The 13,840-nt window shown below is 39.9% G+C and overlaps 1 protein-coding gene across 13 annotated transcripts in view; it reads right to left on the reverse strand.

Annotated features, from left to right (window-relative positions):
• JADE1 (jade family PHD finger 1) overlaps nucleotides 1–13,840 on the reverse strand; it is a 90,245-nt gene that overhangs the window by 19,721 nt on the left and 56,684 nt on the right. For all 13 annotated transcript variants that reach the window (XM_050710222.1, XM_050710225.1, XM_050710228.1 and 10 more), the window contains one exon: nucleotides 2,783–2,865. In XM_050710222.1, coding sequence (XP_050566179.1) covers nucleotides 2,783–2,865 — 83 coding nt within the window. The remainder of the gene's footprint in view (nucleotides 1–2,782; nucleotides 2,866–13,840) is intronic.

Here is a 13,840-nt window from a genome sequence, read left to right on the forward strand (position 1 = left end):
AGCCACAGAACGAAAAAAAAGGGATCCATTCTCATAGCGGGCATGCTGTGCTGCTGTTGTGGCAGCTTCAGCCTGGTTTGCCGCTGCCTGTCAGCACTTCAGAAAGCAAAGGGTGGTATCACAGGCATCAGAAGTGCACGCCTGCACTTGTCTGCACATCTTCCAGCTCTCCCCACCCTGCTCTCCCTGCGAGGCAGGGCTGCTGCAAACTGCAGCAACTGCACCCGGCACTTCTTACCTCTGCAACTCTGCACGTTTTAACTACTTGATGCCCTTTCAAAGGAAAGGATTAAAAAGCAACCAAGTGACTAAAAATGAGCACCACTAGCACAAAAAGAAGGTAGGCAAAACTTGCAAGAAAAGTTCCCCTGCAGACTGCTCAGTTTAGGTTAAGCAAATTCGCCATCTATCCAGCCCCTTACTGCACTTACAAAAGAAAAGGCAGGCTATCAGGAAAAGTGCTCCTAGGCTCTACAGGGCTGCTAACTGGGCAAAGTGCCAAAACCTCCTGTCCCCCAGCCGGTCCCAAGCCACTGGCCACATTGGCTCTTTTCCATTAGTTCCAGCCAACGGCTGCGTATGGCTGGGGAAGAAGCTCAGCCACACAGTGTGCTCATTAGGGAGGCCTTCCAAGGGCAGCAATTTCTGTCATATGCTATTCACACACCCAAAATTTCAATAGATCATGTAAGATTTTTAGGGTAACAACGCACCTGATGGTTAATAATACTTCTGAGACTGTTTAAGTGTGATTTGCCTTACAACACAATGTATCTTGACACCTCTCCTCCTTCCTAACACTCATACTCCCCGCTTCTGTCTCAGAATGTTTCTGTTTCCACTCTGGTTTTGTCATATAAAATAGGATAAAATTATGACATTTTTCTCAGCACTAGTCTTGACATGATCAAAAAAATGCTATCCTTAAAAAATAAAGAATAATATTACCATATGAAGGAAGAGGTGAGGGCAGGTAATGAAATATAATGAAGTGTTTTAAACAAACCAATTACAAGTCCTATGAGGCTGCAATCAAGAAATGAAAAATAATCTGCAAAGTAAATTGTCTCACAAAACAAACAAGCACAGCTGGTCAGGGGATCCTGCACTTCTAAGTGATTTGAATTAAAGCAATCAAACGTCAAATGAAAACTACTAAAAATATAAAATGGGATGCAAAACTTGCTCAATCTGAGAGGCAAAGTAACTCAGGTGCTCAGATAAACTTGTCACAAAGATCTCTCATAGGAGAGCTAACGTGGTACTTGACAGCCAAGAAACTCCTTCCCAGGGCAGTGGCCCCATAACACCATTCTTTCTGCTCTAATTTCTGATGCAATCAGACTGCCTTGAGCAAAGCAGAGCTTACAGAAGTGCTGGCCCTCAGGAGGCACAGAGCACTTCAAAGCTAAGGGGTGAAATCCTGGCGACACTAAAGTCAATGGGAATTTTGCCACCAACTTCAGTGAGACCAAGATTTCACCCAGGGAATTTAGCAAGTGTCACTTTTCCGCCAGCACGCTTAGCTTAGCGTCAGAGGAGTGTGCTGTGGCAAGCAGAGGCAGTGCAAATAGAGGGAGGGAAAGGGCACAATGCCTGTGAAACAGAGCTAACGTGTATGAAGAAGTATATGAAGAAAGTATACAAAAACCCATCCAGGCTGAAAAAGCAAGAGAAGAACAGCACAAAACTGGAAAGACATTAACAACAAACGCAAGGAAGGGGAGAGAAGAAAACTGTAGTACATAAAAAACCAACAGCAAGATCTGTAGTTAGATTATTTCTTGACAGTCTTTCATGAAGTAGTTCTCAAAACTGCGTCTAAGTTTATTTATAAGGGATGTACAAAAGATAGCTAAGGAAAGCAAGCCTACTGCCGACAAGAATAAATTCACTAGAGCTCTGCACACTCACCTAAAAAAAAAATATGCCTTTAACAGCCAACAACCAAAAAAAGAAAAAGATTGAAAGCCAACAGTACTAGGTGTAGTTCTAACACACTGAGCAATGAATGGGAGTCTTCCTGTGAAAACTCTTCTCTGTGACTTAAATACATTGTCATCAGGGAGATTAACAAAGCATAGTTTTCTCAGCATCCACCACTCGCTAATGCATCAGAAGTACATTTATCAGGCAAGTAAGCTGACTCAAGAAATTCTACCTCCTGAATCTTATGCTTTCTTTGCAGCCTTTTCAGAGTTCGCAGTGTAATACCTGCCTGAAGGTATGGAGATTCAGCATGAATACTTCCAAAGAACTGGATCTCATTTATGTGTTATACTAATAGTTGATCCATCCTAGAAAGTTCAAAGCCATTTACATCTCCCTTGATATGATTTCCTCAAAGCACTACGGAAGACAGAACTGTCAGAAAGCTGATTCCTCATTTGACAGGCACATTAACAAAGATCACAGACCAAGACCCAATATCAAGTATGAAATAAATGCACCTAAGATAAATTTTCACTGTTCACAAGACAAGCTACAAATAAACTCTGATGCCCAAAATATTACAAGAAAGACTGCACAGCTATGTTGGATGGATGTCAGAATATGCCAAAATTCACTGATAGAAACTGGTGCTGGCAGTGGCTGTCAACAGCTGAATTCTGTGATCTCCTGGCCAAAGACAAAAAGGCAGAGGAGGGGACACTAGGTGCCAGCGAAAACGGAGCAAAAAGAAAAGAAAATGCACTTCAGGAGAAGTGGATCCATTACCAGAACACGTACGTGTTCGGCATTTGATAGATGCAAGATAATGCAAATCAAATTCCAGAAATACCTCAGAAGGTTTTCGATCTTCATGCCTGGAACACGAAGTCCTCCGACGTCGAGATCTGGAATGCTGGGACCAGGTGGACAGACCTAGAATACAGAAGCGATCAGTTGCGGACACTGCTGCCAGGTACCTACAAAAGCCTTGCCTCCCTCAGCACACCCAAGTATGCCTACTGACTTCGGTAAGATTGTATGAGCAAGGTAAGCCAGAGACAGGCTTCTCTGACAAACCTGAAAAAGACTCTTTCAAAATGAACTAGAAAATAGAGGCTGCTCAGTCTTCAGCTACTGCGATCATTTTTCTGTTTGGTTTGTAATTCTCTGCTGAGGCATGTTGTAATGTTTGTAATTCTCTGCTGAGGCATGTACTGGCTGCGCTGCACCAACCACCTTCCGCCCAGCATTTGAACAAAGCCATCTCCTAACATCCTTCCCCGAGCACCAATAATCCACTTTCTGCAGATTAATAGCTGACTAGGTTCTGTTGATAGCCTAAAATGTAAAATTTGAACCTCATGTACTGATGTCCTAAATACCTGCACTGGTTAGACAGTTCTAACTAGAGCAAGCTTTTTCAAAATCGAGCAACCTGCCATGCCAAATCAGGACAGCCACCAAAACAAGCTGCCATCTCTCTTCCTAAGGAAATCTCAGTGCGGTTGTATGATTTTTGTCTGCACAATTACTCATTACATTCCAAACAAATTATACCTTTTTGCCTTGAAACTTTGTGACAGAGCCTCTGTCAGCTTTCACAAATATTTTAACAGGAGGAAAGGAAAAAGAGAAAGGAGGAAACTACACTCCACAGACGAGGTAGCGCTTTCACACCAAGCATACTATGCCTGTGCAAATCAACTCATTCTAATTCAATAGGATTTACAAGTATGGCAGGTATTTTCCACCATCAGCTACAGTAGCAGTAATAAAAACAAACAAAAATGCCAATAAATCCTTCTCTGGTGGAGAGATGAAAGATGTACCAATATCTATTATGATGGGGAAGCGAGGAACTACATGGCAACCTCTGAAGGCTGAATACACTTTGCAACTCTGGGTATTAATTGCAGACAAATAAAACAGAACCAATGCAAAAGCCTGCCTACACCACTCATCTCTTCACTGCCTGTGCACACAGATGCTAGGAGTAAGAAGTGTAGTCTAGAAGAGAAACATCTCACATCACCTAGCTGAAACCTCTTGGGGATCAGCAAGAGCTCTTCAAAAATACACTGCGCAGGATGGGGTATGTTCTCCGTTAAAAACACAAAAATAAGTTTCAAAGTAAAGCAGCTATCCAAGACTTTCCGAAGGAAGACACCACTAAGTCATCTTCAGAATTCATTACATTGCTTTAGTCTTCTCAGTTGGTAAAACATTAAGGAATCTGCCCCATTGCCAGCCACTCCGGAACAGAGCAACGAACAACAGACATTACACAGAACATGCACAACAGTCAAACCTGGAGCAAGGTACACAGCAAACTGCTAAATAACTTACCTTTTGAGGTTAGAATGTATTAAAAAAAAAAAAAAGGAAGACTATTTCAAGCAAATTTTAGTGTTTTAACACGGAAATTGATTTGAAAGTTGTTTTTTTTAAGAGTCATAGGTGCTTTTCCTAAGCTCCTCTGTTTTACAATTATAATTTTCTATTTCCATTAAAAAAAAAAAAAAAGAGAGAGAGAAGTAGCCGACTACCATTTATTAACCTGTGTGGAAAAACAAATTCCTGAGATCCTTTAATTACCATTCCATTACGATGTTCTGGAGAAAACTACAAAAAACCATGAGCAACAGCATAAATCCCTGCTTCTGAGGATCCTATCAGCCCGTACCTAAGCTCAACAAGATCAGGAGGACTAAGTGAAATCAATCAAAATGTGTCAGAGAGATACAGCAAAAATTCACAACTGAAAACCACAGATTTTTCCTGTAATACAACAATTTAATTAGTAACATTTTAACATTCACACATATGTGATTCCTTCCACCAACAGACTCACTAGAGGACATACACCACATACTAATTAGTACAGATTACACCACACGGGTTAGCATTCTGTTTTTGTGGGTTCTAATGCTTTTCTCCATCTGCAGGACTAAAATCTGATTTTAGCAATAACTATCTGTCTCCGAGGTATTCAACTAGTTAGACCCCTGCACCAGCAAGTCAGCCACTTCAAAACTGGTAATTCCTCTGTGGATCTGACTGTTTGCAAACCTACTGTTGAGCCTGGGAGAGAAAGCCCAACACACATGAGCTAAAGATTAAGAGTGACAGGTGGTATTGGCAAAGTGTTGTCTTGTTCTCATTTTGTGGGAGCACAGCTAGTGACTCTGGAAGCTTTGGTACAGCTGTTCCCAAGCAATGTACACATCTGGCAAAATGAGAGCAATAACAGTAGGAGATGCTTCTGGGTCTTTACCTGTGTGCTTTAATTCAGCTCTGGTGACAATATATGATAAACTGAAGGCAAGTAAACAAGCCTTTTCCGCCTTTGTTTTGTTTTGTTCCCCACCATGCAGGTATTGAGGTGGATTTCCAGGCATCTTTCATGACATACAGAAGCTACAAAGGTGAGAAGTAAAATAATCCTTCCTGTATCTTCCATCTCCATTTCTTTGCCGTGCCATCTGCAGATGCCACGCATCAGAACAGAGTCTTAAATGTGTATTTCTTTAGGCCACCGGATTAATTAACCACCTAATGCAACATGAAAGGTCAAATTTTAACCACTTCTGAATTTCCTGATTTTTCATTTTAAATTGCCCTTTTTTTTTTTTTTTTAAAGGGCTATATGAAAGCACACTATGTAAAATTTCCATATGTAAGGGACAACTCAAATGCAGCCAGCCTTCCTCAGGATATATTATAATGAGTATTTTTTCCATGTCAACTAACTTCCTACACTGAGTAAGGGAAGAAGTGTTTTTTACATAGGTCTGTAATAACTGTTTCCTTAAGATAAAACTGGTGAATGCAGAGAACACATGGTATTTTAGTACATTACTGAAGAGACTGTTGTATTTTTCTGAGCAGTGTAAACTGACTGTACATAATAGTATGAGGAAAAGGTGGAAAAAACTTCTCATGGGACTGACATTTTGCTACTGGCTGAGATATGCAGTGTAGGTAACAGGTGACCTTCGGCACGGGCTTCACTTCAATAGGGAAAACATTTACTCACTGAATAAACAGAACCCAGCTACATGGCACGCATTCACATATTCAAACCACCACCACTTAAACACAAACGTGCAAGAAATTAATGGAGCCAGACAAATTATTGTAAAAATACCCAGCCCATAACGGTATTAAATTTAAGTACTTATGAAAACTAAAAAGAGGAGCTTCATCTCTGCTTACATTAAACTTAATGGCAAAATATCACTGCCTTCCACTGTGCCAAGACCATGTCACTGAGCTACCCAAAGCTGCTTTCATTAATAAGCAGCACACCAACCCTGAGTACATCAATAAAGGTGCAGGAGGAAAATGAAGGATGTGATTTGTCTTTTTAGCATTCTGTCCGTATTTTGATACTTAATCCAGAAGAGGGACCTCACTGAAAGGAAAAGTTAACAGGCAATTAAAGCTACTTCGGTGATTAATGATCTGATTTTTCTAAGTACTTGAAATACGAACCATTCCTGGATTATATGGAAAGAAGAATCTGCTGTGATCAAAACACAGGATTCAAAATAGTTCTTCTGTACTGTAAAAGCACATGAACCTGAGTATTTTAGAAAGATTCCAGACGCTTTTCAACAAGATTACTCCTTCCAGTAAGCATCCAATTGAACAGTTTTCTGCATAGTAGCTGTAGTCTAAAACTAAATTAGGATCACCAAGACTAGAAAAAATGCTAAAGGCTCAAGACAGAGTTAAACCTAGTTTTAATAAAATAACCAAAGTCTGAATCACTGGGATTTTGAAGATGTAAAACCTTGTAAGGTAACATTAAACCTCATGGGAAAAATGAGTTCTACAGCAGGTGGAAGATAAATGAGTTGTTAGAGAGCCCACACCACCAAAAACTGTGTGAGTAACCCTGAATATGAAAAATGTTAAACTCCAAAGCACAGAGCTAAATAAACACATCTAGAATGTGCAATGCTATCAGCATTAGAAATCAAACACAACAGGTATCTTAGTAAGTGCCTATCCTTTTACATGATTCCGAAGGGTAAGGATGAACATAGTAGCCTAGCTAGTGTCATTGCTCCACACCAAGACCATCCTGATCCTTTCAGTTAAGATCTTTCTGGATGGCCTAGGTGCTCATATCCCTTTTTAAAGGTTTTCATCACTGAGAGCAAAGAGATGAGAATCATACTCCTAAGTGCTGCTCAGTTTGGCCTTCACTTTTATTCGCTTGGAGACAAAAAAATTACAAATATAAAAACTCAAATGACTAATGAGATACAATTCACAGCAAGAGAGGCAAAGCTCCGACATACTACCACTGCTGGAAAGAAGACTTCTAAGCCACAACCAGGAAAACTTTCTGTTCGCAAGGGTATTACATATACACCTTACACTATAAAACCTGTGTTTTTATAATACCACTACAGGATTTATAAAACACATACACCCTATGATCATAAAAGAAAGCAATCAAGAGGTATGAATTCTATTTCCATATTTCTGAAGAGCACACACTTCCTAGAAGGGAAACAAAACAAAACAAAAAAATCAATTCTAACTGTATCAGTATGTTAAACGATCTGTCAAAAACATGTTTTGATTCCAAAAAGGCCCATCAAAAAAGAAAACTCCTTGGGACCAATAAAACAATTCTAGCCCTCAGGGCATTCTACCCCACAGCTAATACACTTCTCAGCACGAGCAGAAAAGGCTCAGCTATTATGTATCATGCACAAGGCTGTTGTAAAGCCACCTGCAAGGCACCCGGCTGCGTCCCCGGAGAATTACCTGCCACTACAGCCTCTGCACACTTCAAAGCCTCGGATCAGTGGGCGTCTGAAAGCTTCTCCCACTGTAAACACACTCCTGCTACACCATTACACCAGGCAGCACAACAGAGCAAAACATCTCTGACGTGGATATATGTCTGGCTGTCTCTTCTGCTTAACGTTGGCATTTCCAGATGCCTATACTCTTCTCTTCTTCAGCTCAGAGACAAACTAGGTGCTGCTGCCAACGCTGTCAGACAGATCTGCAGCCCGAAGAGAAAATATAGATGCTCGGAGTCTCCCCATTTAGAGCCTGGCTCACAACTCCTTAAAGTAAGGATTCATGTCACTTAGACGTAACTCCACATGTCCAGACCCACGTTCTAGCACAAAGAAAACAGAAACAGACTGATGGCAGTTTTCCTGTATATTACATATATAAAGTGCTGTCTGTGCACAAGTCTTGGGGCCTCATCATCAAGAAAGAAAAACGTATGGGAACACAGCCCACGACGTTTCACGCAGCCTATGTCCTCTTCTCATGTTTCTTTTGCTGGAGGATTTGCCCATCTATCTTCCTTATCTCTCTCTATACAGTAGCGTACTATTATGCAATAATCTAATTCGAGATCAAAACAGAAAAAGCAATTGCCTTTTATCTCGTCAATCCTGACGCTACTCAAAAATCAGCGTTATTTGACAACCACCCAACTGCAGCTGCCAACCTATGCATGTATCCATACGATTTTTGCAGTGCTTTACAGCAGCACTGCTCACTTGCTCTGTGCCTGACACATACAATGAGCAGTCTTTGCAGCATCCTGCCCCAGCAGTTCAATACATGTTTCTCCCATCAGTAGTTTCTTCTCATTTGAGTTTTATACTCTCCAAGAACACAGATGTGACCACACAGAGACACACATCACTCTTCTATCAGTCAGGAATTTCTAGACTCCATCTTACTTTTTTAAAAACACAAGACCCAAGTGCCACTCTAACTCCCTAACCCAAAACTCCCGTGTGATGATTCCTGTTACAGTGTTGTTTTACTCTAACTATGTATGAAGTTTTACCTCAGGTTTTACTACAGATTATCACGGTCTATTTCAGTATCTCCCAGGGTCGTGTTCATAGGCTGACAGCATTATGTTGTTAAGCCTGACGATTCAGATGGAGTTGGGTATACTCAGAATTAGCAGTTCTGTACAGAAACACGTGCTTCTCCAAAAGTGATGATTATGTGATGCCCCTTCCTCATCTACAATGGCCTATAAGCACAGTTAAGTCTTCCAAATTGCTCTGAAGAAGTGCCCAGAAGTGTAACCACCAAAAATCACCCTGCCACAGTGAGCCTAGCCTTTAACTAAGACGCAAGTTGTGACCATTTGTCACCACTCCAAATGCCACAGCCCCTTCTCAAAAGCACAACAGTGACCACTGAACTTGCTGCTCTGTCCAAATCCGAGCACTACAACTACGTTACAGCCGTTCCTTAAACACCCTCCTCATCGAGCAACCCGTTCAACTGAAAAACAAGGGATGTTGTGTTCACTTTCTTTTCGTGAAGTGCTGCACAGCATTTCATGCTCTGCTAAGTAATTGCCACCTTTCAAGCCAGCAGTGACCACAATTCTGCGGTAAAAATTATGTACACAGCTAAGGTTATGTACTCAGCAACCCCTGCATGGCACTTTGGGATCCATCTCAAACACAACGGGAGCCCAGTGGGATGAAAAGCCCTTTCTAAGATCTCTGTCATTCAGTCAAAGCAATGGATATTGACAAGATGTTTACATTTAAAGTAACATTTGTTTAGCAACGATAGACTAGGGGGCCACCTAAATTACAGAACTATATTCTGCTATCTTTAAGTATTAAATCTTTCATTTCTCAGAAGTGATGTGAAACGTTGTCAAGCCTAGAAATATTTTTCATCTGAAAGCCTCTTCAGTTTTTCTTTCAGACACTCTGCATTTAGGAGTATGATGAATTGATAAACCCTCCAAGAATAAAAACAAAAGGCATCGCAGGAGCAAGTAAAGCGTGAAAAAATCATGCTGAATTCCTTGCTCATGGAAAAGAGGAACCAAACTCCCACTGACATCAAGGTGGGCCTGGATTTCACCCAAGCTCCCTATAATTCAACTGTCTGAACTTCAAATCTCATCTCAAACATGATCCATCCAAGTGTCCCAGCAGCCTGTGCAAAAGGGATGCCCTGAAATTATAAATGGAAACTACAACACTGGGCAACTAACTTGATCACACCAGGAAACAAAGCAAATGGATTATTCAGCACAAACCACATTTGAGGACTTACAGACCAATGAGGCTAAAATGTCAGGTCAAACACTGCGCAGGAAAAACAAAACAGTTTCAGTATCTAACACTTAATTAGAATAAGACCTGGAACCATAAGGAGGAGGAGCTTTTGCAATGGAGAAGCAAGCTAAAATACAAAGCAACAGAAATTACTTTAAAAATATCAAAGCCCTGACCAGCCACGCAGATAATAAGGACATAATTAAGTTTGAGGTAAACATTACTAATTTACTTAATACAGGTTTTGAAGAAGATGTGTACAACATAAGGCTTTTATGATGGGCCTGGCTAATATTAACGTCTATTATAGTTGCTGTAATACATTACCTGGAGAGGGATAGAAACTAGCAAGCTGTCTGTAGTCAAAAAAAAAAAAAAAAAAAAAGGATTATTTTGAGCTGCCAATAATCTTAAAACCTTCACCAAGCCTCTCTCAATACCATTCCTCTGTATTTAGACAAAGTTCAAAATCCAGAACTATGCCTGCAGCCATTTTTTGTTCAATTATATTTCATGGATAAAATGTTCAAAAGTGACCTATAATTTCAGAAAACGAAATCTCGGAGAACACACTGAGATATCCAGGGCCTGACTGCATAACTGAGGTGCACAACTTTAACCGACACCTTTTGCTCACTGCTTCAATTGTGCTATTTTGGTCTCAGGTCTAAATGTAGATGCAGAAGTCTGATTTTAAGGGGACACAGCTCAATGATTTGCAGTAGTTAGGTTGAAGGACATAAGCTAAACACTTTGGAGGGCTTGGAGGCTGCATTTTGCATTGGAAAGAACCAAGTCAGAGGACAAAAAAGAAGTGATGAGAAAAGCAAGAGTGCTGTCTTTAAGCTGCGAGGTTTTTAGAATGCTGTAAATAATATATACCTATCCACACTGAAATACCTTACATAAGAAAATGCATGTACTCCAGGACCGTAACCATGTTGGTTAAGCTTCCTTCCGGTTTGATTTATTTCACTCCTAAATACTAACAATTCACCCTTCTTTCATCTGACCAAAACAGAGCATCTTTTTCTTCCTCTGAAAAACTACAGATATGCTTAAATCTTCAATATAATACATTTTTAGTGCCTGCGGGTTCAGGTTTATTTTCGGATCACTTTGTAGGCACAAGGAACCTGATTCAGTACAGTGACGCAGTGGAAAAAAAGCTCTGTATGCTCACTTACTTTTGTAGATAAATTCCATTATTAGTAGTATAGTTACTATTGCATTATAAATATTCAGGTTCCTGAGTTCAATAAAATAAAATGTGTATTTCTGCATGTCAAAGCATTCTCCAGGTGGCACTAGTCTACCCCAAACAAGCATCATCATTCAGGTTACTCCAACAATACATAACCTGTGATGCTCATGATGAATCCAAGATGCCTGATCACACAGTCTACTAGGGCACAGTGTGAAAACTTAACTTCAGAACTGAAGAAATCCAACTGCTGGGGGTCCCAATCCTTACCTCACAAGATGAGGGAGAACCGTGCTGAACTTTAAGCCAAAAGACTATCGAGTTCAGTGTGACAGGAACGAAAGAAGCAAACTGGAGGGTCAAGAGGTGCCACTGACTGAAGGGAAGCAGATGTCTGGCAACAGGACTCCAACTAAGTGTTGATTAAAATTGCAACTTTTCAATTAGAAGGCGACTGTTTGAAGTGATCAGAATAGTCTATTTAATTGTTTTCTGTCTCTGGAATCTCTGAAAAAGAAAAATAGCTAGCAGGAAAGTTAAGGCTTCAAACAAGGAGCCCAAAAGTTCAGAGAAATTTTTGCCTTTGATTTTTTTAGGCAACAAAATTTGCTTACCCTCCATTGCACTAGCATCATTACAGTGAATTAGAAATACTACTGACAGAGTAGCAATGGATCTCTACACAGAAATTAACATAGTGAGATTAACCAGTAATACCAATGAAGACAAGAAATGATTAAATGAAGGTAAAACCTGTAAGACAAGAGCCTAAAACAGGAGATGGGGAAGGAAAGGGCCTGCATGTGAGAAATTGTTCTCATGGAAGTGTGAAAGCCAAAAAGCCTTGGAGAAGCTGACTCTACAATAAGTATTATCTTCTGATAACATTTCTTCTGATTGCTAACTTTTACCTTTTCCAATATGTGTGTAGTAACAGAATGAATATATATGCAGGAACCTGTATCTGAATTTGCCCACCAATTTCACAGTAAAAGGGCAAACAACAGAATCAGGAAAAGACAAAAAAAAAGTGTAATGAAAGGGAAGTGGTGTATGTTTCAAACAATACTTGAAAACACTTTTAAAATGTCACTGGCTTTTGCCATGCAATTTATTCAACAGAAAGTTATTCATATTTATGAGGCTTTAAATTAGAGATATCATAAAAGGCCAAGTATTTTTTTTTCTTATCTCATTTTCTTAGATGTTGAACTATGGAACAGATGAAAATAAAGGTTTTTAGAAAACATAGCTCTCTATGCATCAATACCTCTATTCCAGACAGTCACATATCAAATGATATTACAAACAAGTATTATAATCAGTAACAGATCAGTCAACTGTATTTATTTCAGAATTTCAATTCCAAGATTATCTGCTTCATATTGTATTTGGTAAAGCCTGAAACACAAGGCACATGAAGGGATCAAAGAGCGCAAAACAAAAAAAAACAACAACAACAAAAAACAGATAGGAGAGTGAAAATAACTATTATTAGCAAAATAAAACACTATTACAAAAACCTGTTAGAGAGGGAATGAGAAAATGGTAGAGCAAAATTCTAATAACATCATATTTGCTGCTACTTGTCTATTTCACAAGTAGAAACACAGCTTTGTTTTGGAGTACACTTCCCCTTTGAGGAAATACACCAATTTAAATTCTTATCACCCCAAGTAAATAGTCTAACCAAGAAAAAACACAATAGGTTTTTGTTCTTCTGTGTGGTGTTTTCTCTTTTTCCCCCTAAATCTCCCAACTGCAGGCAGTTCTCCAAATCCAGGCCAAATCCTACACATCTCTGATAGTTTTTATTCAATCCTTCTTTGGATGAACTCCTAATCAGCTTGTTAGTTCTCACCTCTGCCAATCCTTTTACCTCTCCCTCATTTCAGCTATGGTTTGCCTAAGGTTAACTTAAGGTGCAGATCTGGCCGTAAAAGCCACCTGAGCAGACTCCCATGCAGCACAGATGCTCCTCAGAAATGCATGCAGGTGAAATAGTCACCTACGCAGGGCCACGGTGCAGGGCTATGTTCCCTTAACAAATCCTTCAAAAGCACCTGGAAGATCTCCCCAGTCATCTTCCGTAACATTTCAGGCCGAAGTCTCACAAGAGACTTCAGAATGTTAAAATATGCACCTAGATTGGTCAGATTAAAGCTGAAAAATCTCTCTGACAACTGACTAGGCTGTTCTGTTGTCAATTACAACTGACTTGCTTGTTCGGGTAGATAAAACACCATGGCACATGCCCCAGTCTGCCATTTTATCTCTTTCCCCCGTCCCCCCCCCTTTTTTTTTAAATGAAAGTTTATCAATCCCTGGAACCCAAACACAAGAGAGAGATCACACAAAGCTCAGTGTTAGTTACGTCAGTACAGAAACAGTTAAAAATGTGTATACGAATCGGTGATGCACTCAATTCAAATTGTTCAAAGTCATTTCTCAATTCCTCAAGTAAAATAATCCTCAAATAAAAAAATAAAAAATAAAATAAAAAACAGCTTTTACACATCTGCAATCATTTCTGCTGAAGTCTGAAGCAATATACCTTTCCATTACATAGAAGGGTCTGAGAACACCAGCGCAAATTTAAAATCCTCACACAAACTTG

Source organism: Cygnus atratus, chromosome 4 (genome assembly GCF_013377495.2).
Source record: "Cygnus atratus isolate AKBS03 ecotype Queensland, Australia chromosome 4, CAtr_DNAZoo_HiC_assembly, whole genome shotgun sequence".
In the NCBI taxonomy this organism is placed as follows: Eukaryota; Metazoa; Chordata; class Aves; order Anseriformes; family Anatidae; genus Cygnus; species Cygnus atratus.